This window comes from Cydia splendana, chromosome 7 (assembly GCF_910591565.1).
Source record: "Cydia splendana chromosome 7, ilCydSple1.2, whole genome shotgun sequence".
Classification (NCBI taxonomy): domain Eukaryota; kingdom Metazoa; phylum Arthropoda; class Insecta; order Lepidoptera; family Tortricidae; genus Cydia; species Cydia splendana.
The window spans coordinates 23088968-23116701 of NC_085966.1; the positions used below are offsets into that span (position 1 = coordinate 23088968).

At 36.6% G+C, this 27734-nt stretch overlaps 1 protein-coding gene and 1 long non-coding RNA gene across 3 annotated transcripts in view; one reads left to right on the forward strand and one right to left on the reverse strand.

Annotated features, from left to right (window-relative positions):
• The window catches only part of LOC134792430 (uncharacterized), a 371120-nt gene that overhangs the window by 58176 nt on the left and 285210 nt on the right, over positions 1-27734 (forward strand). The gene's annotated exons all lie outside the window — the stretch shown is intronic.
• LOC134792382 (EGFR adapter protein-like) overlaps positions 24490-27734 on the reverse strand; it is a 117774-nt gene continuing 114529 nt past the window's right edge. Inside the window, exons 8-11 of one of the 2 annotated variants that reach the window (XM_063763668.1) lie at positions 26243-26404; positions 25698-25848; positions 25099-25266; positions 24494-24764 (exon numbers count right to left, since the gene is read on the reverse strand). In XM_063763668.1, coding sequence (XP_063619738.1) covers positions 24582-24764; positions 25099-25266; positions 25698-25848; positions 26243-26404 — 664 coding nt within the window. In that variant the 3' untranslated portion in view covers positions 24494-24581. Of the gene's footprint in view, positions 24765-25098; positions 25267-25697; positions 25849-26242; positions 26405-27734 lie in introns of both variants that reach the window. The other variant, XM_063763669.1, reaches the window with a different exon arrangement.

A 27734-nucleotide genomic window follows, 5' to 3' on the forward strand; every position in this document is an offset into this window, starting at 1 on the left:
TGTGAAATTCATAATATTAATACTAGAAATAAACATAAGCTCGCAGTGCCCTTCACTCGGCTCCATAAAATTAAAAAATCATTCATGGGTAATTGTGTAAGATTTTATAATAAACTTCCAAACCATATTACTGAATTATCTATTAATAAATTTAAGAATTATGTAAAGCGTAAACTTATTTCTAAAGCTTATTATACCACACAAGACTACATGAATGATATTACAACGTGGGATTAATTCTTATTCGAAATGATTATTTATTTATTAGGTATATTTGATTATTGATGAGGAAATGGATATTCCGATGTAATACTATCTACTTCTTTTGTTACTTATGCTTTTTTTTTGACATTTTGATTTTATTCTAGAAATTCTAGACTAGTATTTTTTTATACAATCTTTTTAATGTTTGACGATCCTTTTCTGAAATTTTTAGTGTTAAATTTGATATGTATAATAATCCAATTTTATTATGGAATAATATTAACATCAATAAATTGCTCTGATAATTAGATTAAGATTAATTACGATTCATAAGAGCTTGTTGCTAGGCCTACATGAATAAAGTAAATTTTGTTTGTTTGTTTGTTAGACGTTACTGAAACACGACTTAAGTCGCGCTTAAAATGCAAGTTAAAATGAAAATGCCCAGTTACCGTTTGGATCGTTTAAAACATAATTTTAGTTTTTCCCAAACCATATATTTTGAAACAAGAGTACTATTAGAACACAGTTCATTGTAACTAAAGCGTATTTTAGTAGGTAAATTATTTTTCACTACGTCAGCTCGTATTAGCTCTCTTTATAGGTCAAAAACGGGTGAGAAAGTTGAATTTATCCACAAAAGTGGCAAAGTAATTAGATATTTTTTGTCCTTGGTGGAATTGACTTTTATGTTGTAGTGTAGTGTTTTACAGTTTAGTATTTTCATCGCGTAGGTGTGATGTGATTCACTCGATAGCAAAGTTTGTTTAATCCTCGTGCCGTGAAATCCTCGCAACGCTCAAGATTCCACTATTCAATCCTTTCAATACTTTCGTTTGGTCGAGTCAATATTAGCACGAGGTGTTAAACAACTACTTTGTCCCCTTGTTAAACAAATAACTAATACTAGCTAGTTTGTTAGTGCACGACACCTTGCACTTTGAGACTATGCGCTGAAACTTGGCACAGTTGATTCTTAGCTGGTCATGAGCAGATGCAGACCGGGAGACCTCGAGAGCCACGTCTCATTTAGTGGGGGGGAGGGGGGGAAGTTCGACGCCGCCGCGCTTCACTTGGAGCAACATTTCTCTAAAACTGTACCCATTAGGGCATGTGATATATCATTTTCGGATAAATTAAGGATGAGGAATTTATTTTTGGAACCAAAACAATGCACTTTATAACAAAAAAAAACATAAAGTAGAAAAGACAAAAAAACGTATCTTGGATTTTTTCATAATTACCAATTTTTTTTTAAAGTGTAGTAGGTATCTGAGATAAAAAATAATATTAAGCGTGGGTCAGAGTGATCTCAATACAAAATATTATTAATGTGGGAAAGTTACTTATAATTTGTTCTACAATCGTTTATTTTTTTAGTTTTTCGTAAATAACTCGTAAACGGTAGCCCACAGCAAAAAATTATCTTGTACGTAAATAATCTGTTTCAGATTTCTTATAAAATAAGAACTAATTTTTTTCCCTATCATCAATATAAAAAAAAAATTGAAGGGAGAAAATAAATACTAAGGTCCCCTTTTTTAGTCATTCGTAAATAACTCGTAAAGAATAATATAATACATGAATAATTAGCATAACAAAAAGTTTGAATAACCTTTTTTGTAGGAAATTTTATGTAAATTATTCATGTAGGTACTAAAAATTTTTTTGCTATTGGCGATCGTTTACGAGTTATTTACGAATGACTAAAAAAGGGGACCTAAGTTTTATTTTCTCCCTTCAATATTTTTTTTAATATTGACGGTAGCGAAAAAAGTAGCACTTATTTTATAAGAAATCTGAAACAGATTATTTACGTAACAGATTATTTTTTGCTGTGGGCTACCATTTACGAGTTATTTACGAAAAACAAGAAAAATAAACGATTGTAGAACAAATTATAAGTAACTTTCCCACATTCATAATATTTTGTATTGAGATCACTCTGACCCACGCTTAATATTATTTTTTATCTCCCATTTATCAACAGTTTTGTATAATAAACTATCTATTTTCTTAAACGTAATAAGTGTAGCTTTACGACTGTATTTTTTGTTTTCAGATTCCTGCTACACTTTAAAAAAAATTGGTAATTATGAAAAAATCAAAAATACGTTTTTTAGTCTTTTCTACTTTATGCTTTTTTTTTGTTAGAAAGTGCATTGTTTTGTTCCAAAACTAGATTCCTCATCCTTAATTTATCCGAAAATGATATATTACATGCCCTAATAGGTATAGTTTTAGACCAATGTTGCTCCAAGTGAAGCGCGGCAGCGTCGAACATTCCTCCCCCCCCCCACTAAATGAGAGGTGGCTCTCGACGGCTCCCGGTCTGTATCTGCTCAAGACCAGCTAACAATCAACTGTGCCAAGTTTCAGCGCATAGTCTCAAAGTGCAAGGTCCCCATACAACGGTGTGCAGTAACAAACCAGCTATACCAAAGCAAGCAGTAAAACAGAAAAACTGTTTATTTTCTTTAGAATTAGAGTTAGACCAAGATAATTAAGTGTGCAACGATTTTGATAGCACACGCAGCGCGAGTGTTATTTTAAACGTCAAATCTCTATGAAATTATGACGTATAAAATAACACTTGCACTGCTTGTGCTATCCAAATCGTTGCAGACTTTTCATGGTCTAACTCTAGTAACCTAGGTTTGTTCATGACATGACATCAAACAAGATCTAAAGCCCTATTTTCGCCTCCATAGAATCAGAATTTAAATTTGAAGAATGGCTCTGTGTAAGAAAAACTTGTTTTCGCGAGGTAGGCACATAATTTAGCGATGATCGCGCACGGCTGGCTGCGACCGGTGCTATATAAATATGGGCAACCACAGTACTGTTATTATATTCGCGAGTATTTTTTTAATAAAAATAAAGTAGGAAAATATAGCGTTTAAACTATATAAAATTTATGTGATAGGGTACTTACGTCTTATCATTCGATAATCCTACATTCTTAAAAAAATATATTGCGATCAGTTAGAATATTGAGGATTCATACAAATTTTAATATCTACTTTATCTGCAAAAAATAGTTAGCGTCGCAATTAACGGGGTCAAATCGACCCGATGCCGCAGCAGAAGTGATAATTTCAAAGCAACATTTGAACTTTGCCACATCTGAGGAGAACTGGCATGATTGTACCACTCGCAACTCGCAACTATTTAACCGTGTGCAAAGTTCAGTTAAACAGAGCAAGATTGCAATTAAATTCTATATTAATATTCCAAGTATCACTAGCGAGTTGATTCCTACGGAAAACCAGTATAAAAGAGCTGTCCGATCACACTCACTTCTTACAAATCTACAAGTCAAATTCGATTGGTTCTTCAACATTCACAGGTTGAACGTGGTCTCTCGTGCAACAAGATTATAAATAGGTGTATAACATTGCCTGAACTAAACCGTATATACTACAATCCGAGTGCTGCATACAAAGTGATATCTCATGGATCCAATTTCAGCCATTCTCGTAGTTTTGTCATTCATGTCTTGTGAATGCGTATATTCTGTATTCACATTACGTTGGTTATGATTGACTAATTGATGAATCAAATTGGATGAAATCCCGATTGGGCCAACTGCAATGGGAAAATCCATACTAATATATAATATTATAAATGCGAAAGTGTGTCTCGACCACCCCCCCTCTGCCACCTCATGCATCCCATGATCTCCTCATAACATGCAGATCCATGAAGCGGCCGAGGACGGGCGAATCCAGCCTGTCCGCGATCATCTGCAGGATACTGTTGCCGCTCCCTCGCACACGTCGAATGACGGACGCCGACTTTTTGCGTATTATCGCATAAAAATCGTCCACGGCCGCGTCGGCAAACATGCCCGACGCGCTGCAATAGCGAGGGAGCCGCAACAGGGCCCTGAATGCGTTATTGTATTGCACTCTTAGTGCATTGTACGCCCGCTGCGTAAAACTGACCCATAGACCACTCGTGTAAAAACTTTGGCAGTACGCTCTAAAAAGATATATTTTTACAGGCACACTACAGCGAGTGAATCTATGAGCCAGCATATTGCCGCGAACGGACAATGACCTTCGCTCACGTTCTATATTCTTATCATCTTTAAGGTTTTCGGTTAGCACATGGCCTAGATATTTAAATTCTTTCACTCGTTTTAACGGTACACTGTTTAAAAGAAGTGGTGGAATGTATAGTGGCAGCCTGTTCCTACCTTTGATAATAATATCTTTAATTAATAAGGGCTCAAAAGACCTTTCGTTACAAATAAAGAAAGTTCGCATTTTTGACTAATGAGTCATCCATTTTGGGGGTGAAAAGAAGGGTGTAATAAAAAGCAGATTTGTTTTAAAATTATGCAAATTACTAATTCCACGCAGACGAAGTCGCGGGCAAAAGCTAGTATTTATATAATGTAGGGTTATATTTATTGATGATTGATTTTTTGAGTAGCGTGCATAGCAGTGATTCCTACCAACATTTTAGGTATCTGTGTTAAATGAAAAGCCTTTCCTACTGTTCCAAACTAACTGTGGGTTTACGTATCGCTCGTGTAATTATGTAAATATGAACCGTTCCATTTCTTATCCCGGGACGTAAGCGCCGTTTTACGGTTTGGGGAGAATAAAAATTAAGCGAGCGGCCTTAATGGTTTAAAATACGAAAACAATAGAGAGAAGCGTGTGTGTGGTATCTACGGGATGCTGTAATGGTTTTTGCTCTTTGAGTTTGAAAATCCATATAAATTAATACCATTCTTTTGAGCTGAGAGAAAAAGCCAGCTACGCATGCTGATACATGGTGTCATGGATTTTACTAAAAAATATCGGCTTATCGTCGTTGCACTTGTAAATTCTGCTATAATTATATCAGAATCAAAATCTGTCAAAATTTTAAGAAAGAAAACCATGTGTGTACCTGGTTTATTTTAGTTTTCTAAAATCGGGAACATGTCGGAATTTAAAAGCGCAGTGACGTTATTATTAGTTTTGGCGTTTTTTACCCTTGGATGCTATTTATTTTCTAGCTTAGTTCATATTCTAAAATAAACTTCAAAATAGACTTCCTCCTTCCCCGCCTAAAATATTTGAGTGCATACCTCGTCATCTATTTTGGCAAAAGTACCAGAGCGTCCTCTTCAAAAATGTTAAGGATATTTTTGGTAGCGCTTATGCAAACAAAGTAAAAATACGTATACCTTTTAATTGTGTTGTGCAACAACACAGCTATTACTAACAGCAACATTATGACTACTGATGGACTCTATTCCCTTGCAATAAGGTTTACGAATAAAATTTAACAATGTAAACGATGCACGATGGTACAAATGTTTCAACACTGTCCATTAGGGGCGCGCAGATAGAGGTGTCTTCCCGAACACCAGACAAACGACGTGCTTAGCAGCTTGTCTGGGGACGCATTCGTCTTGGTCCAAGCTGCATTCATTACTTCAGGTTACAGTGTGAATTTTTCGTTTACACCTTCTCTTTGTGGAGTAATCGAGGCTTGGCTAATAGTGTAATAGTCTTTCTTTTTAGAAATTAGCCTCGGTGCTCAACTTTATTTTATTGAATTACATTGACAGACTGACAAGCAATACTGCTGCAGTTATGCGGCGTGACGCTGACTGCATTGCTGGCAGCAACATTGATTTTGACATCTGCGGCAGAAATGCAGTCGGAATAATATGGCCCCGCAATACTGCTTCAGAGATGTTGCAGACTGTATTACCTACTGGACGAATCGTCATATTTCATAAAAATAACTCAATGCATTCGGCAGCACTTACTGCAGCAGTATTTTAGCGCGACATTATGGCAACTGTAATATTGAAGTAGTCTGAATTCGAATGATCCCTTTACAGTCCAAGCTTTATTTGCAATAGATAAATATTTTGGAAATTTGCCAGTAATCGCAGCGGTACGTTCGGAAAATGGCGGAGAACCAACAAACGTAATGTGTTTCATGAATATGTTACAGACATCCCACAGGATGGGCATTTGAACTATAAAAATCTGAACTTAATTTTTTTGATCCTGTTCGTAGGCAAACATGCCCAACCTAGGGTTATACGCACTGATATCACGGTCAAATCTATCAAGAGGTACCGTTCGAATTCAAACTGCTTCCTGTAGCAGTATTGCATCGTGACATTACTGTTGCTTGCATTGCTGCCGCAAATGTCAATAATATGAGCACTATGAGCAGCAATATCGATTTTTACATTTGCGGCAGTAATGCAGTCGGCAGTCATATCGTGCTGAAATACTGCTGCAATAATGCATTGCTGCGGAATACCTGAAGCCTATGGACTCTTGCAATATTAAAGTTAATCACCATGCACGTCTCAAATTTTAAATAAGAGCATAAAAGTGAATTTTAAATAATAAGTACTCTAAAGGCGTCCACTTCGCCGGACGATATCAGCCTGTCAGTTAAACACAAAATTTGACAGCTCCGAACAACTGACAGGATGATATCGTCCGCGGCGAACTGGGAATCTGTGGGCCCCTTAACGTAATCTACAGTAAATCTTACGCACACGTGCATACCTAAATTCGAGTTAAAATATCGTTTTATTCTACTGTAACCGTGCATAGGTAATAACGTCTAATTGTAAAAGCTATTATACAAAAACACCTGGAGGAGTTGTAATTGCAGCTTCTTTGAAACAAAAGAACTTAGTCATTCTTACTGCACTCACAACTTGTTAAAACAAACGTCGTCTTCACGAGCTTCAAATAATTGTCATACTCTAATTAGACGGAGAAAACTTTAGTTTTAACGAGAACTTAAAACTTAGATTTAATTTTAGCTTTAATATTACTTATGAATGTCAAAATAGACCGTTTCTTATGTGTAACCAACGACCGGCCCCGGCTTCGCACGGGTTAACAAATTATACACCTAAACCTTCTTCTTCAAGAATCACTCTATTGATAGGCGAATACAGCATGAAAATCTTTTCAGTAGTTTTTGAGTTTATCACGAACATACAAACAAACACACAAACAAACAGACGCGGCGGAGGACTTTCTTTTATAAGGTGTAGTGAAGAGTAATTGACTGTAGTAAATATACAGTTTAGTAAAAATCGTGCCTCGAGACAGACAGCTGACAGTAGATGGCGCTGTACGCCGTTATATTATGTTTTGTAGTAGTAACTAAATTGTAAAACATACGTACAAGATACACTTGGTCGTATCAAAATAAGATGTAATCCATATTAAATAATTCACACAGAATCGGTCTCCTTTTCCTCTCAACGTAATCTTTCCTTATTTAATTTCCACACACAAGAAAGCCTACGCTTCAGAATCCTTTTAATTTAAATTCTTTTGAACCGCGAATACGAGCGGAATTACACGCGGAAGTGGTTCTAAATAAGCACATAATTGTTGGGTTCTCACTTCAAATTGCGGCGCGGATTACAATATGCTAGGTAGATATGACGTACAGGCCTATTCGGATTTCGAGATAATCACAAGATCTAGAGACGATTTAGAGATCAACTAGATCTACATTAGATATCGACTAGATGTGACTTGGATATCTAAGTCATAACTTGTCGAAATCGTTCAAGAGGACCTCCAGAATCGCGGAAACGTCAAATTTGACATATCTATCTTACAAATATCTTTAAATTATCCGTATCGTAACTTGTTGAAATCTAGTAGAAATCTTATTCATTTTCCGAATCGAGCCGAATATCTCACCCGCGCACCCGCGAGATAGACTATCTATCCCATTCTCATAAATACAGTTAGAAATTGACGGGTAGCCTAAAATACCACGAAACCTCGAAATAATTTACTTTTTGAGAGCTGACTGACATCGAATAACATAAAACAATGAGTAGGTATAATAAATATAACACTCGTGCCTTTTTACAATCAACCATTTTTAATTAAAAATTTTATTTTGTTAGTATGATGTAAGTCGGTACCTATTAGGTAGGTGTAACTACTACAGCCACGATTCGTAATTGTTGAGCCATTTAGGGTTTTAGCTAAATTAGACATTCCATAGCGCAAGCAAGCGCAAGTATTGAATAACCTGTTTAGCTAGGACTCTAAACGGCATAACAGTCGCGGAGCGTGACTGTACAAAGGTACCTATGTACTAGCAAAATGTTCAGACAGGGTGGCTAAAAACTAACTGCATTCCCGTTGCCAGGGAGGTATACGGATTATACTGAGCAACTTTTAGCCAATAGCCAATAGGCTATAAAAAAAATTGTCTGTTTCATACATTTTGGCTGGTCCATTTTCTATGGGAGGGTACATTTTTTTTCGCGATTTCGGGGCTGGTCCAATAGTAAAAGTTGCTCAGTATAATCCCAAAACTTCCCTGGCAACAGAAATGCAGTAATTTTTTTGTCAACGTGTATAATCTGTGACTCAAGTACGTAGAATCGCTTCAACATGAGGTTTATAAATGAAAACGTGTGGGTAAGTATTACCTACTATACGTGTGCGTGTGCAAATAATTTTTATATATTTCTACTTTGATAATGTATCTGCTCCGTATTAAAGGCGTAATTTTCTTATTAGTCGCCCATGCATCTCGCTCGGCGCATTATAATGCACGAATAAGTACGCGTCAAATGCACGCGCGAATGATATTCAACATGACATCATTTGGATATATGAATGTACCTACGTTAGAATTGGCCTCCTGATATTTTACTGTGCCTCTCCTACTATAAGTATGATAAAAATAGACTCCGCATTGAATTTACATTTTCCTCACAATAATACATTTCAATACAATATGTGAAACTCAATACCTACTATGATAATGCATGCTTACGAGATAGCACTTACTCTGTAGCATTATTGGAATTCGAAACTTATCAATAAGTTTACTCAGCTCTGCTGATAATATTATTGAATCGCAAATACCATTGTGATGCACGAATAATGCCTTCAGACTATAACCAATACCTATAGACTTTAAACCAATGGGTAAGGTAATGAAAATCATAGAGCTAACAATACATCTTTATACCTTAGTAATAAAGGCGGTTGGATAAGTAATTACGATTTTCCACGATGATTTTCTAGTAATCATAATCGTTTATTGCAACCATGGTATTACAAGATGTTCTTTTATTTTAGTCAGTAGATACAGTAAAGAGTAGCTTACTTTGGGAATATAGTTTCATTATTTAATTTTACTTATGTAGGTATCTATTTATTGTACCTAGGGACAATAAGAAAGGCAAATGTTATAAATACTTATAATGCATGACTTGTCATCGACCTCGTTACTTTTGGCTGCCAAGCCTGTCAGCCTTCTGGACACTATTATAAGCGCGATTTGCACCATTCCACTAACCCGAGGTTGACCGGTTAAACCTGGAGTCACCATGGTTACCAGAATAATTTGACACTAGTTTCACGGTTTAACTGTTTAACCCCGCGTTAGTGGGATGGTGCAAGTGGCCCTAACTCATGTAAGTAACCTGAAAAGCATTTTTTATTTCAAATTCATATTTGGATTTATAATAATTTAAAATAGCTGGTTTACTTTATTGTTATACATTTGTTATTGAGTTGTTTCTAAGATAAACTAACTTAGTTCACTAATCGAAATAACTATCTCATTAATATTAGTATAGAGAGAATACTTGTATGAGCAAAAACAAACGTTGTAACCTAATTCCACTACAAAGCTAACTTTTGTTTTATTACACTCGAAAACAAAGGCGAAAATCCAATAAATAAAATAACGAAAACACCTATTAAAGCGGATAACTCTTTTGTTTCGTCTCGCCATTGAAAGGAACTAATTCAATAAAGGAGATAATCATCGTTGCAGAAAAGTTTAGCTGCACGGGGTCTCTCAAAACCAGAAGGTTGTTTGACTTTATGGTGAAAGTCAAAAGAGTAGTTCATCTTCATGCCGAGGTGTAATCAGAGGGAAAGCTTTATTTTACAACTTTATCTTCACATACGTAAACATCTCAATAGCTAATCCTGAGATATAGATACCTACAAATTACAGACATTTGAGTACGTATCAATAAAATTGTGTGTACGGTCGAAATCACAACCATAATATTATTCTTTTTAGGGTTCCGTACCCAAAGGGTAAAACGGGACCCTATTACTAAGACTTCGCTGTCCGTCCGTCCGTCCGTCCGTCCGTCCGTCCGTCCGTCCGTCCGTCCGTCCGTCCGTCTGTCACCAGGCTGTATCTCACGAACCGTGATAGCTAGACAGTTGAAATTTTCACAGATGATGTATTTCTGTTGCCGCTATAACAACAAATACTAAAAACAGAATAAAATAAAGATTTCAGTGAGGCTCCCATACAACAAACGTGATTTTTGACCGAAGTTAAGCAACGTCGGGCGGGGTCAGTACATGGATGGGTGACCGTTTTTTTTTTAGCCGTTTTTTGCATTATGGTACGGAACCCTTCGTGCGCGAGTCCGACTCGCACTTGCCCGGCTTTTTTATATACATTTTGTATATTCCAAAAATTTTCCTATTTATGCGACCTTATTGTCAGTGTCTCAGAGGACTTTACATAAGTACGTGATAAAATAAAAACGCTTAAAGGAAAGGCGAATTAAAAGATTAACGTAGGTTTTATCTTGATTTTGTTTTAAATATTACAATCGTTTTATCGCTGAATTTAAATGTAGAATTCAATTCTTATCCTGCTTCTTTGGTGTAGTATGAGCTTTTAGTTACCTACTAGTTGAGTCATACGTATTTTCCCATGGTATTTGTATGCTTTTCAAACAACTATTCAAGTACACCGAAGAACTAAAAACGTAAGGTAGGTACGACATTTATTTTCTAGGTATCTTTTTAATTCTTTTGATTTTATTAACACATTCCAATTATAAAGTATGAAGTTTGCTTTAAGACAAGCGATACTACTTATTTTTCATTAACTCTGTGTATGGAGTTAAGTCATTTTGTTGTAGAAAGGCAAACACAAAGGCTTTTGTCGCCCTCTGGTGCTGGCCGTCGGAACTAGAATAGCAAATAATGCAATTCGGATAAGTGGAAGACTTTTGTACAAAATGCTCTGAACTCAATCGAGAATTAGGTAATAATGCGAAGTACCTGAAAAACTTTAAGAACATGACCCAGAACTGAACAGAAAATTTGACAAAAACGTAGATAATTGTAAGTACCTATCTAAAATGTTCGGTAAAACCGCCATAATGTTCTATTCGGTGCAAAATTAGCTCAAACCACAGACAAAACATCCTACAGACTTAGCATAGTCGCGCTACCCCCTCTGCCACGCATACGGTAATTTTACTCCATGTTTGAGTCGAAAGTGTCAGTCGGCTCGATTCGGAAAATGAATTAGATTTCTACTAGACTTCAACTAATTACGATACGGATAATTTAAAGATATTTGTAAGATAGATATGTCAAATTTGACGTTTCCGCTATTCTGGAGGTCCTCTTGAACGATTTCGACAAGTTATGACTTAGATATCCAAGTCACATCTAGTCGATATCTAATGTAGATCTAGTTGATCTCTAAATCGTCTCAAGATCTTGTGATTATCTTGAAATCCGAATAGGCCTGTTTGTGTGACGTCCGTGTCTTTGAACGGACCAATCACGGCACGGGACTTCGCTCACCTCGTCCCGCGCACCCCCTCATTTTTGGCATCATCGGTTGCATGAAATAATTGCTCTAAACTCGGTCTAGAGGATTCCTAGTCTAAGGCTCAAACGGACTCTAGGTTCCTTGTTATCCGTTGAACTACATAATTTGGAAAAATTGGGTTATTTTGTGATAAATGTTTGTATGTATAGTTTGCTTTTTTTATATTCACTGAATAGGTATATTTCTCTCTCTGCACCAATTGTAGATGTCTGTTTGGCCCTATGGTTGACTGGTAGAGAATGCCATTTGGCATTAAGTCCGCCATTTGTACATTTTTGTATATACTTTGTGCAATAAAGTTTAAATAATAATAATAATAAGCGGTCTCATAGCGAAGAGTCTCGACCAACACTTAGAGAGACTCTCGCTGGGTGGTTGGATCAAGGGTCAGATGCAGAAGGCGGTAATATTGGACACGGCGCGTATAGTACGTCGGTTCCTCACTCTGCGGCCCTGACCACCGGCAGCTTGGGCCAAGCCCCGCTGCCGGCGGCACCCTAGGTTCGGTTTTTTATAATGTGTTTATATATATTTTTTATTGTTTTGTAAGTGTTTTTATATTTTACTTTTATATTCATATTATAACAAACCTAACTTAAGACGAAAAATAAATAAAGAGAATAATAATAATAAACGCTTCCTAAACGCCAAGGATCTCCACAACCGCGAGGTGTACAATCTCAGGAATTATTTCCTTAACAACGAGTGTGGGATGCATCGTGATGTGGTGGCAGTAGACAGGAACCTCACGCCGCTCTCCTTGGCAAACGAGAACTGGCGCAAACCTGTGGTACTAAGTACTGCGGATCGCAAGGCGGCATGGGAGAGTAAGGTGCTACACGGGCGGTTCTACAAGGCCCTCACGGGACCCGATGTGGACCTGCTCGCGTCGGTGAACTGGTTACGATTCGGGGACCTCTTCGGAGAAACCGAGGGTTTTGCCTGTGCAATTGCGGACGAAGTGATGATGACGAACAACTATCGGAAATATATCCTGAAGGACGGTACGGTCGACATTTGTCGGGCATGCCGCCGTCCCGGAGAGTCACTCAGGCATATCATTTCCGGTTGTTCTCATCTTGCTAACGGCGAGTACTTGCACAGACATAATCTCGTAGCCAGAATTATTCACCAGCAACTTGCTCTTCTATATGGCCTTGTGGACCGCGAAGTACCGTACTACAAGTACTTACCTGCGCCTGTTCTCGAGAATGGTCGTGCCACGCTCTATTGGGATCGATCTATCATCACAGACAGGACTATTGTAGCCAATAAGCCTGACATTGTGATAATAGATCGATCGCAACGTCGGGCCGTGCTCGTTGACATCACCATCCCCCATGATGAGAATCTCGTGAAGGCCGAGAAGGACAAGTCCAGTAAGTACCTAGACTTGGCTCACGAGATAACCGCCATGTGGGATGTTGATTCGACGATCATTGTCCCGATAGTCGTTTCAGTGAACGGTCTAATAGCGAAGAGTCTCGACCATCATCTTGAGAGACTCTCGCTAGGTGGTTGGATCAAGGGTCAGATGCAGAAGGCGGTGATCTTGGACACGGCGCGGATAGTCCGCCGGTTCCTCTCTCTGCAGCCCTGACCACCGGTAGCTTGGGCCTTGCCCCGCTGCTGGCGGCACCCTAGGTTAGGTTTTTTATAATGTGTTTATATGTATTTTTTATCGTTTTGTAAGTGTTTTTATATTTTACTTTTATATTCATATTATAAAAACCCTAACTTAAGACGAAAAATAAATAAAGAGAGTCATAATAATAATAAATGTTTGGATTTTGTATTTATACGTAGAAATTTAATAGGTACCTTGATGTGTCTATCATATTTACTAAGAAAGTAGAAATAGGTAAATATAGGTACAAAATAAATTTATATGTCTTTAATTCATGAAAATAGTCATATTATTAAAATTGTTTATAACTGGTTCTAGGTAATTTAAATCAGTTATTGCCGTGCCCCCAGTTGTAATCTTAAAAGTTAAAGTATATTTTTAGTGTAAATTCAGAAAGTAAGAAGCAACTTAATTAAGCAAAATAACGAGCCCCTCCGGTTAGTTAATTTATCCATGAGTTAATCGGAGGGTTAAATCAAAGGCGGACGCAGATAGCGGGTTCATTAGTTTAGAGATCAGATACGGACACCTTTACCTGAAGGGTTAGGTAAGGCCACGCATTATTTGAAGCGAAAAAGAGTTGTTTTAACCTTTCAAAAAGTGGTAAAAAACCGTGAATAAAAACTTGGTTGCGCTTAATAGAACAGAAAAAATTGTACTTGAGAAAAATACAAAAAACGATTGAATATAATATTGATATTATTAGATGATTGAAAACATTTTATCGATATTCTGTCGCCTTGGTCAACTGTGTATATACAAACAACGTATACATAATATATGTGTATATGTACATTAGTACATTGTGATTAAACTTAAAATAGGAAAATCCATTTCCGCAAAAAGAATATGTCATTGGTCTATCAGATTAGGTCTAGTCTATATTATTATAGTTCAAAACTTATTAAAAGAACCGAAAGGCAAAAAGAGTCAAAGTCGGATCAGAATATTTAACTTGTTAATTTTACCAAATTGACTAGTTATACTACGATATACCTTAATTAAGTGAATGTTAAACGGGATGCAAAGTTAAGAATGCAGCCTTAACATTGAGCAGGGGAGATAAATTATCTCCTCGCTGTTGCCCAATTTATAGCCACGAGAGCGCTCGTAAACATCGGGAAAGAAATTATAACCGAGCTCGATGAAGGGTTTCACTGTAGGGCGGGGAACTTCACGCTGTAAGTCTCGGATCAAATACAAAATACTTTCAGCCCGATTCGAACTTTAAGATACGTCTAATATTACGTCTAGATAATACGATATAGATTAGATATGTCAGTGTCAAAAGTGACGTTTTTATTTGAAGAAACGTCACGTTTGACACTGATATAATAGGTACTCTGACATAGACGTACCTAATATTTGACGTATCTTAAAGTTCGAATCGGGCCGTTTGTATTGTGACGAATACTGCACAGTGTAATCACTGTAAGTACAACCCTGGTAATCACTCACAGGTCTAACACGATATAATTTCATTATTTTTCTATTTTCAGGTAGTTCAGTGTTATTTACTTATATCTCCATTGACGTTTTGTTCATTCGTAACCACAGCCTGGTGCAACCCAGTTGAAACGTTGGGTAAGGTAAAAATTATGACATTATATCACATTAGAGTTGGACCCATTGTACCTACTCGTAATCACTGAATATAATATTGAAAATTCCGAGAAGTATCTTTATTGACAACAAATGCAGCAGGCAGCGCGATTGCAGCGCGCATTGAGGTCAAATGGCATCATCAGCGAAGCGGCCCGGCCTGCTGAAACCTACTGATAGTGGAAACAGTCCATATTACCGGTACATTTGCATTTTATATATATTCTTTCACTTATCGTAGCACAGATTTAAACTTTTTTATGATGTAGGAGGCAAACGAGCAGACGGCTCGCCTGGTGGTAAGCGATTACCGCCGCCCGTGGACACCCGCAACACCAGGGAGCTATGTGCGTTGCCGGCCTTTAAGATGGGAGTACGCTCTTCTCATGAAGGTTTGAAGTTATTATCGGTCCGGAAATACCACACACGTATAACATATTATAATTTGCGAAAACGAGACTTAATCGCATAGAATTAAATTTTAAAATAATACCAATTATTTAAATTTACTTCTTTAAAAGGTATATGTTATCTAAGTTTTAATAAGAATATGGTTTATTTTATATTTTAAACATAATTCTAAACGCTATCATGGATACTCAAATAAATTTCGTATTCATCTTCCTACAGCCTTAAGCACACAGCTCCTTTTCCTTTGACATGGAAAGTTGCTTGAAGTAATAATATAAAACCCTTGAACGACGTACATGATGTACTTACATAACAGTCGAGTTGACACACATCTTTACAAGCCCGTTCCAAAATAGTACATTACATACCTAGGGAGGTAAATTCGTAAATGCTCCAGATCGCAGGTGTTGGTGCGATCCCATAAATATGCGATCTGGGGCTTTTACATTTACCGCCCGTGGTTTGTATAAAGTTTTACGTCTTGCCTTGGCCAGGAAGTGAGATTTTCTTCCCGTGGGAAGAAAATCCCACTTTCGAGCCTAGGGTGACGTAAATATACTTACAAGCCTCTTAGATACTGGAAGTAAGGTCGTGTAAATATTATTTTAGAACGGTAGCTTGTAAATAAGTTTACGTCACCCTAGGCCCGTAAGTGGGATTTTCTTCCCACGGGACGGGAAGAAAATCTCACTTCCTGGCCAAGGCAAGACGTAAAACTTTATACAAACCACGGGCGGTAAATGTAAAAGCCCCAGATCGCATATTTATGGCCCTCACCTTCGGTTCGGGCCACAAACACCTGCGATCTGGAGCATTTACTAATTTACCTCCCTAGGTATGTAATGTACTATTGTGAACTCGTAAGTCCCTACTACAAAAATTACGTAGGTAAATGTCAGTTCCGTTTAAGTAGGCGATTATTCCGTTTAGTTATGTATTTAATAATGTTCTGAGGGCCTACCGACCGCGAACCATGTTCGACGTGTTGCCTCTCTTTTGCACTTGTAAATTCGTACGTAAATGTGACAGGGAGGCAGCACGCCGAACGTGATTCGCGGTAGACCCTTCTGTACCTACTTATGCGTTGCTCCTTGTTAAACCTGTTACTCAATTTTTACTGATAATATCTTAATGAATAGTATTAGTATTAATGAATAGTCTTATTAAAAAGTATTGGTGACTCGACCCTGGCGATTGCTGCGTCTGCGTGTGTCCCATATACTCTTACGACTCATTTAAGTGTCAAAAGGGCGTCTACGTGTTGGCTTCGGCTCCGCGGACGCCTCCAAAATGTACGGAGCACCATTGTTCCGTGATGGGTAAAAACATACATAAGTATAAACATTAATAAATAAATTACTGAAGACAGAACCGCATGGAAGACTATTGGAAGTCCTTAAGTAAGAACGCAACACTAGGTAGATTCTTCTCACACCAGATTCGATCTTTAGCAATGGAAAATAACTATTGCGCTAACATAAAATTTCAAGCGGGATGCACAAATTCCTTATTTTTTAAATTGAAATGCACTTTCACGAATTGGAAGCCGTCGCCAACCGAGTGGCGCGCCTTTTGCAAAGATTTTCATTCCCAATTGAAAACTTGTTGCCGCGAGCCCGGAACAAATCCGATTGTATCCGATTTCGACGTCGAACGCAAATATTACAATATTAGGTAAACACGGATGCACGGACCATGTGTTGAAGTAGACGTAGCAAATGCTCGTATTGCGCGTCTCAGTTTTTCGTGTTGAACAAACAAACAAACAAACAAAATTTACTTTATTCATGTAGGCCTAGCAACAAGCTCTTATGAATCGTAATTAATCTTAATCTAATTATCAGAGCAATTTATTGATGTTAGTATTATGCCATAATAAAATTGGATTATTATACATATCAAATTTAACACTAAAAATTTCACAAAAGGATCGTCAAACATTAAAAAGATTGTATAAAAAAATACTAGTCTAGAATTTCTAGAATAAAATCTAAACATTTGGATGGTGACCACAGCACCGTTAATTTTAATGCGCTTAACTCTGCTCAGCCACGTTCGCTCCCAATCAAGGCATTCAAACTGTCAGATGTAAATAGGTATGTTGCTGCATTTGTTATTTCTACGCCATCGATAATTAATTTTGGAATTCCACCAAAGCTTAATTAAAAGTACTGAGGTACCTACCTACCTACTTTATGTTCATCAATCGTGATGTCATTATTGTCGATATGAAATCACAACACGCTTGGTTGTCATAGCTAGTCTCACCTATGGTCTGTGGATGGCTGGATGCAGTCAATATTGCATAGCCATTTAAACTCGTTTGAACGAGGATCTATAGGTTGATTGCTTTTTACCGTTGTCAAGTCAGGTATTTTCATTGAAACCGGCTCCAAAGCCTGAAGCATTGTTTCGTCAATTCCATTCTAATATCGGATTTAGACTACACCAGCATTAGACATAGACATAGAAAAACTTTATTTAATTACTGCTGCAGTATTGCAGTGCGATATTACCTACTGCATTGCTGACGTTCCTAATTGTCAAATTTATTAGGTGCCTAATATATCAAAATCGATGTTGCTGCCCGGAATTTTAACATTTGTGGTAAGTAATCGAAATTATTTGAAAACACCTGATGGGTTACTGTTTTGGGTTGTGACAGAACGTTCGTGCACAATCACTACCACCTTATAAAACAAAGTCCCCCGCCGCGTCTGTCTGTTTGTGTTTGTATGTTCGCGATAGCAAAAAAACGATATACTGAACGGATTTTCATGCCGTTGTGACTTATCGATAGAGTGATTCTAGAGGAAGGTTTAAGTGTATAATTTATTAACCATGGCAATTATAATAGAAACATCATCTTTCTTGTGTAAAAAAACACATGAACTTCAGAATACACTGCCAATTCATGAACTTGACAAGCGATCAAACCCAATTTAATCATAATTATTATACTGCCTTATATTATACAGACCATAATAGGCCTATCAAACTCAAATCACCGTAGCGCCACCAAGGCATCAAATTTAATCGCTCCTGTCAGACCAGCACCAGTGACGTCACTTAGATTACTTCGTACATCACCTTACTTGCCAAAAAGGCTAATTATTTTGAAGATGGTGCAGACTTAGGACGTTTTGGATATGAGGGTATCAACCTCATGTTAACATAGTTGAGGAATCTTGTGGATGTGGAGTGTTAATCTCCGACGTTAACGTATTAGGCCTGAAACTGACACTCAAAATATATTTACAGGAGCTATATTAAGTACAAATTAAATCTTGTAAATGCTATCGTTATAGTATCGTTAAAACGAGTGTAGGTAAATATCATAAGTACTCGCTTTTGTACGTGCTGGTCTACAACTTACAAAGAAGCATTTATTTTTCATCTAAGCTGTTTATGAAAATGTAATATATTATTATGGAAAGGATTAATCAAAAAATCTTAGCTCAAACTTCAGCTTATATTAATACTAATTTCCAAAATGGAAACGACGACGTCTATACGATCTATGTAAAAGGTGCCCCATCCCCTAGAGGGACTTGCTAGCCATAGGTGACAGAAATGTAATTTATTAGCTAATAACTATGTTAAGGTAAGGTAATGAGGTAAGACGAACATAGTTTATTTTGCTCGGGGCAAGACAAACAGTATGAGGATTCCATACAAGTGTTTGTCTTGACCCGGTGATAGTCTTATCCCACCTTACCTCATCTCTAAAATTTCAACGTGGTATGTAACGCCATCTTCCTGTTAACCTTCACCATCATTAAAGGAAGATGAAACCAGAGAACGCTGTGGAATTCCCGCAGCGTGGAGCGGTTTAGGAGCATGAGAAGTGTGCCGATTTATGCAGAGATGGCGCGGTTTGCAAAAAAAACATCGTCACATTTTCCGTTGTCTAATGTTCAACTCCAAAGTAGTTAATAATTATTAATCTATAATAAATTACCTTCCTGTTTTGTTTTTCTTTTATTATACGACGTTCAGTGTTTTTCGCCGTCATGGATTAACATGAGGCCAAAATCGGCTTTTAGCCTACAAGTCAAAGAAGTACTTAGTATTACAGGTAAATCTAACATGTATTGTGTGACCAGCGTTATTTACTTATTAAATCCCATGTACATCAGTCAAAGATTTTAATTTCAGTACCATTAATTCATTTATTTCGTACCTTGTCACAATGACAATCAATATGAAATGCTAGGGACCTCATACTATTGTCACTGTGACTCGTTGTGTTGTGTGTATATTGGTGTATACGGAATGGTACTGAAATTAAATTCCTTGTCCTTACAGTCGCCATCATCAGATAGAATATATTAGTAAATATCCTCTATTATCCTCCTCCATTGTATCTGACGGCGACTGTACATTTAGGTATACTGCTATCTGACAATTCGTAAAGTATAATATTGCAAAAGTATAAAGTTGCGGCTAGAATTCCTTTGGTCCGTTTTCATAACTATAGTTTTCGTAACTGGCTGCCAAAGAAGATTAATTTTTCCTATTTCATAATTAATTATCAAACAAGAATTTACTTTCTGGTTTCGTAATCGAGTTTCGTAACTGGTTATGAAATAAGATTTTTTTTTCTGTTTTCGCCTGGATTGGCTACGAAATATGAATTATTTTTCGCTGCTTCGTAATTAGTTATCAAACAAGAATCTATTACTCTTTTAGTAATCGAGTTTCGTTATTCGATACTTCGATATATTTTTTGGAAGGTAAGTTCCCCTTTTGTTGCCAATTTACCCTGTGAGTGACTGACTGGGTAAATTGACTACAAAAGAGAAGAGAGCAACATCCAGGCTCTTTCTGTACCAACTTTGATTAAAAAAAAACTTAGATACAATAAAAGTACCTACATAGATATCCCTACAGTAAATTAGAGAAAATAAAAATACGAATATTGTAAATCATCTACTTTAATTTTCTATATTTGTATAGATACAAAAGCTTGTTAAAACAGAGTACCCTTAGTAACAGTAAAATAAAAGAAAAATATGACCTAACTTCCTTTAACAAAAAATATAATTTTCACTTCGTAATAATTCTTCTTAGACTAATCTAATACATAAATGGAGCAATAATCTCAACGCAGTGCCCGGTAGTTATTTTGTGTCGTTTTACACGAAAAGGTACTAAGTGTATCACACGAAAATGTCCAATTATGAAAAAAGAAAAAGTAATACGTTTTGATAATTAATTACGAACGAAGAAAAAATACTCGATTACGAAAGCAGAAAGTGAATTCTTGTTTGATAATTAATTATGAAACAGGAAAAATAAATCTTCTTTGGCAGCCAGTTACGAAAACCATAGTTATGAAAACGGACCAAAGGCTAGAATTAGATACAGACCTACCTCGATACCTTTGGTCCGTTTTCATAACTATGGTTTTCGTAACTGGCTGCCAAAGAAGATTTATTTTTCCTGTATCGAAGTATCGAATAACGAAACTCGATTACTAAAAGAGTAATAAATTCTTGTTTGATAACTAATTACGAAGCAGCGAAAAATAATTCATATTTCGTAGCCAATCCAGGCGAAAACAGAAAAAAAAATCTTATTTCATAACCAGTTACGAAACTCGATTACGAAACCAGAAAGTAAATTCTTGTTTGATAATTAATTATGAAATAGGAATAATTAATCTTCTTTGGCAGCCAGTTACGAAAACCATAGTTATGAAAACGGACCAAAGGCCTCGATAGGTATAGAAGGAAATAATAAATCAAACAAATTACTTTTTTCTTATTATGTATTTCATAAGTGAATAAATTAATTGTTTTAGATTGATGCTACTATTACAAAGTGATACAAAATGGACAAATTAATACATACAATAATATTGTAAATGATTTTTCCAGTGTCAATGTTGTTTAAAATAGCGTACCAAAAAGTAATATTGCATATAATATATTATGTATTAAGTTTTAATGGATGTTTTTTTTATTATTACTTGAATACACTAAACACTATAACTGAAAAACTATTACAATAAAAATGAGACCATTTTATATTTTATTCATTTTACTACTTTAAAGCAGGCAGAAGTAAATTAATAGGTAAATAATTAGATACAGCCTGGTCAGTGTATGTAACGACAAAATGGTGGAAATTTAAGTAATGTAAGCGTGAATGTGCCACTTGCTCTTCTTTAAGTATATTTCTTAATTTCAAGCTTTTTTTCTAGTGCTTTATTGGCCAGGCAATGTTCACGTCAGAACAAAAATACATCACAGAGTGGTGCACTATCCAGGATAGATTGCATTGCTATATTACTTTTAGGCCAAAGTGGTGCCATCTAGGCACAACTATGGTTTGCAATTGTACTTTGTGCGGAGATTACAGGATGACCCAAAACTATGCTAGCAAAAATATTTACTGCGGTATGTTGTTGATATGTTTAACAAACATTTGTGTGTGTGTGTATGTATCAAAGCTAAATGAGAATATTTTGAAGATGTTGCGTTTTGTTTTAGTTTCATACTTAATTGTGGTTTAATTTTTAATGCCATGTAAAAAATATGACCCTAAATTTTTTGTCAACGTATTTTTTGCCATCCTTTATAACTCTTTATTAATTTACTTTTTCCTGTTTGAACGACTTTTAATAAATAAATCATTTGTAACTTAAGGAGATTTTTAAATCAAATAAGTGTTACACAGATAAAATACATTGTCGGTACTTCAATAAGTACGCACAATAATGTAGTTGATAATAAATATGATAAACATCAACACTATCAACAGACACTATATTATGATCTACATTTAGTTGATAACGTTATATATACTCATATACAACGCGTTTGTAAGGCAGCGTAACAATTAATAGCGTGACAGACGGACCTTCATGTCAACTAATTTTAGTAGGGGAAACTTTTATCAAATTAAAAAATATCGTGGATTCAAGCCTCGGTTTTGACAAAGAGAGCAAATAAAAATGCGTATTTTGTAAGAAACGTTGCCATGAAAAACCCTGACAAAAGTTAGTTTTGTTAATTTATACGACATACTTTCTCGTTTTAAAATTTTAATAACAGTGATTTCGTGTAGGTTGTGAATCCATGATTGATATGATACAATTCAATGTAAAAATTATAATTTTGCTTATTTATCTTTAGTTCCGAATGTCACTTACGCCAAGCCATGTTTAGATATAAGGTACTCACTAAAAGGCATCTTGTTACAAATATTTAAATCGGTATATCACAAAAGTTTCATCAAATATGTTGTCACCTCCTAAGGCTCAAGGTAGTAGGTACTTATTTAGTTGATTGAAAAAATCATTTTCAGTAGGAACACAGTTGCATTTGTTTTGTTCCGTTCAAATTACAAGAAAAACAAAATGAACTTTGTTTCTTACACTGTAGATTCAAATTTCACTGTCAATTTTTTCCTTGTATGTCTGGGCCTTAGGAGGATAGAACCAGTGTTTATCAACGGCAAAAAAGTACATATTAAATCCTTGAGCGTTATTCATATCTCATTCGATAAAATTTAGCTCAGACCGTTTGGACACACGGGTTTAGGTTAGACTGTTGGGCATGTCAAACATACAAAGAAGAACTATATAATTAATGAATTATGTGTAAGTGGCGCCATCTTTTGACAAATTTGTAAACGAAGTATAAGTGGTGAAATTTTTGTCACATACAGCGTTCTTTTATTCTTCAACCGATTATTCATTTTGACAAAATATAATATTCTATATTTTACAAATTACATACTGTGTTTTACTTTGATAAAGGCGTGAGTCGTTAAACCAGTGGCTATACACTTTAAGACTAGAAATCTAGGATATTACAAAATTATAAAAGCAAACTCAATTCCTTCCTATATTATGTCTATTAGATATGACACATGATACTATAGTTACACTCCATATACACAATATTTTACATATTTTTACACATACATGACGTATTTATCACATTATTTTTTATTAAAAGTACGTCAGTTTACGAGAGGCACTGTTTATACATTTACATTACCTATTCAACCGAATAAATATTTCAAGATGGCTTGAAATCTTTGAATGAAATATGAAGCTAAGTAAATTTCACTTATAATTAAATTGTAATTCGGTATAGAATTCCTAAAAAAGTGTAAAAATAATATATTAAAAAAATTTAAGTTAATAAATATATTTATTAACTAATGATATTCATCATTGACTCAAATTAAGTATTTAAAATAATTAATTCAATGTATTTAATTGTATAGGTAGTAATCGTATAAAGAGTGCCTTCATTCGTGAACACATACAATATTTATTGCAACTTCTCAAAGGCTACTAGAGCTCACCGTTGTTATAATTTAATGACTTTAAAATGACTAATTAAATATTTCCATCGCTTAAGCTTGACACAGACGGACAGCCGGCTCCTACAGATTTTCCAGCAAAATCTTGTACGGAGTTTCTATACAAATTGTAGCTGAGAAGCTACGAGATTTGTGTTCGTTTTTTTAAATGCAGGATAAAATTTTAACATTTTAGGTCAAAATTACAAATTTACACCAGTAGCAACAGGTTACTGGCTACTTGATCAAAATCATCATCATATGAGTCGGTTTCCACATAAAAAAATACAACTATTGTAGGTACTTTATTTCCATTCAAACACGTACGCACCATACTAATGTCTTTAAAGGGGCCCACTGATTAACAGTCCGCCTGACGGTATCGGCCTGTCAGTTAGAACAAAATTTTGACAGTTCCGAACAACTGACAGGCCGATACCGTCCGGCGGACTGTTAATCAGTGGGCCCCTTAACGTGAAGTGATGTGCACAAGCAGCTACAATATGAAATTTAAATTTGAGATGCTGGAGATCAAATATTTCACTCGCCGAACTGACTATCGTTCCAATTCTTCGGTACCCTCTAACACTATTCATCCATATTGTCCACACAATCAATTCGCACACACCGAAGCACTGTAAAATAATCGGTGTAAATCACTTTTAGTGCGCTTCACATTGTTCAAACACATTAGTGTTTGACTATTAAGTCCATCAAACTTTGACTTTAGATCAGATCTCTATAGATACTCCAGCGTCTTAGCTAGGAGATCAACAGTGTGCTATACATCAAGCTGCGGCCGGAACGGTAGATGTCGCGGCGTGTGCGGCGGCTCGTCGAGGTCGCGGGGCGCGCGGGGCGGCGCGGCGCGGCGCGCGAGACGCAGCGGGCACGGCAGCAGCTCGGGCATTACGCTGTGGTGCGTCACTAGTGCTGATAGAGAGGTGAACTCTTTTGTGAAGCCCTGGAAACGAAATAACATTTTTTTTAAACCTGACATGTAAGGTGAATTATTCCAAAAGAATGTAGGTTGTAGTCTACATTACAATCTAATCCATTATGTGTAGGAGTTTGATTGGTATTAAAATTGAACCAACCCAACGTCGAGTAGATAAACATATTTGTCGCAAGTTTCCCAGATCGAGAAGCGTCTCTAGTTCTCAATACTACTTAATTTCATATCCTAAGGATGAGGTACCCGATACCCGAAGGCTGGAAGTCGAGCGGGACTCGAAGAGTGCAAAGCAGTTGAGTGGTGCAACGACACAAACGCGGCTATTGACAGATTGCTGTTTTACCTTGATTTTGTACCCTTTAGGCGTCCTTAAGATGAGGTAGTGCGCGATGCCCGAGGGCTGAAAGTCGCGCGGGACACGCACTGACAGCGCGAAGCAGCCGGTCTGCGTGGTGCTACAGCGCACCATGAACGCGCCTACTGGCTGATTGCTTAGTATTTCTAACGCTATCTGGAAATAGGAGAAATTATGATTAAATTGTTGTACTGATTAAATTAGAGTTCAATTCGCGCTATTGAACACAGACAATATAGTGAACGCAATGGAATATGGACGCTGTATAATGACAACACCCACAAGGGTCTTAAGGGTCTTGTTAAACACAAGTTTAGATTAGCATTGCAGTATAGAATCTGAACCAGCATGCTGCATTTAGCCATGGGTACGTGGCATGCCTTTATTGTATGTAGTAATGTTTCTACGTTTTTGGTAACTCCTTCTGGAGTTCTAAGAATGCCTTCTGCTTCTGCAATTTTTGGAATCACAAGTAGCTCATGCAGGCTCCGCTGACATCGATTTCGCTACCTTGTTGTTGGTCGAACATTGCGCTCCCGGCTACATCGCTATACCTACATACTAACAACTCTTCTATCAATGATTACCTCTCTAGGGATCCCTGCTTGGAACCACGGCGCATGTCGCAGCTCAGGCTCCGCTCTCGGCACGTTGTTGTTCCCGGACCCATGTGACCCACCACATGATGACGCTCCTGATGATGATGACGTCGCTGCGCTGCAACCTGCTGAACCGCTCCTGAAAATATTTAGGGTAAAATTAAAATACTTAGAAAGCCTCAGATCAATATTTTTAGTCAGGGTTGAAAATACTGAAACATTTAGCTATGTAAACAGAAAAAGACTTCTAGTTGACAAGAAAATTACACCTTCAGTAAAACAGAGAAGGAGTCTTAATTCCAAATAAATAGTTTTTACAACAACAATAAAATAAAATCGTCTTTAAGCAGGTAGGTCCCTTCGGCATCCAAGAACTAACATTAGCAAAGTTTAAAGTTTCTTGATTTAAAATATATATTATAAATATGTAAGTTAGGGTTATGTTATTGTCAATACTGAGGTACTAAAGCATGCTGGCAGTTAGTATAAAATCTACCTTATCCCAGAACTCCATATAAACTCATGCACCTTACCCGTTCTTGATATGATTAGTCTTGGTAAACTCCTCAAGGTTCTGCAGACTATCATGTCTTGGCGTGAGCTCCCGGTTGGACTCGCGAGTGTCGCGGCTCCGGGCTTCGGCCTCTGAGGCCTCGTTCACGTAGCCGTTCATGCATAGCGGCAAGTTGGTTGGGCTGTAAGCAGAAACCATAAGCATTGTTATGGTACAGTTATGAAAATGTTAGGATTTTCGATTGAAAGAGAGATCAAAGAAACCATGATAGTTAATTCTGATTCCGCAACGCGCACTTTATAATTTTTGTTTCAAACAATAGAAATGCCTACGACTACGAAAGAAATGTCATAACAATAAACATTTTCATAATGTACAAGCAGACTTCCCAACCCTCATCAAGTCCTCGTTCTAGCTTATCCCTTAAACAGGTTGTGTATCTATAAGTACCACATAGCAAATGATTTTTTTTTTGGCGAGCTGAGTAAATACAACGACCGCAAAATGTCATTGCCGTAAAGTCTATTAAGTGGGTGATATCGGAACGTAAAAAAATGACAGGTGTCAAAACAAATTTCTTTGAAAATTTAGTTGTCAAGTTCAAATCGACAACAAATGGCAGTTTTTGTACGTTTCTCCCGCTGTATACGTTCGCTACGCCGAAAAAAAGTATTGTATTTATTTTGTTTTATATTTTTATGGTAGATTATTAGATAATGTATGTGTAGTAAGTCATAACTTACCTTAGTTATTGTTTTCTGATAAAATATTCGATCTAAAAGTTTGTGGTTCGTATGAACCCTCTGCCCGTCTGGGGCACGTTCGAGTGGTTTGTAAGTGGCCTCTGCCCTGCAGGGAGTTTACATGACATTTAAGGGTAAAATTCATTACTATGAATGAACCCTCATAGTACAAAAGTAATATATTTTCTTTTGGTTTTTAAATTAAATATTTATTCAACGGTCAATCTTACGAGCCACGACATCCATGCGAGCCAAGAAAGTGATGGCAGTTAGTGCATTTTGTGACGCAAGTGTAAATAATTATGATGTGCACATGACTTGACCTTAAAACTTCTCTGTATGACTAACAAGGCAGTGGCCATATAAGGACCACATAGCACCATTCGTCACGAGCAGTGGGCATATAAAAACCACCTGGTTTTTTTTATTGAATTAGGGGTAATAAAAAAAATCAAGAAATTACTTTTCTTTTTAAGCTATTACCTACCCGAATCAGTAATCAAAAGTAAAAAATGCGTCAGGCCTGTTTTAGGGTTATACATGTTACGAGCATGTGTATTAATTGTGGTTAAACCGCAGCCAGGCTCCCAGATACCACCGACCAATTACTAATTGAGCACTCTTTATAATCAAGTCAGATTTAATCATGAATCCGGCTCGATTCCTTAGACGCAGGAAAACAATGCCAAATAAAAACCACCACCATTAGATTTCTACTATTTCTAGGCTATTCTAATTCATCCTTAAATCGTAACACTCAAAAGCAGC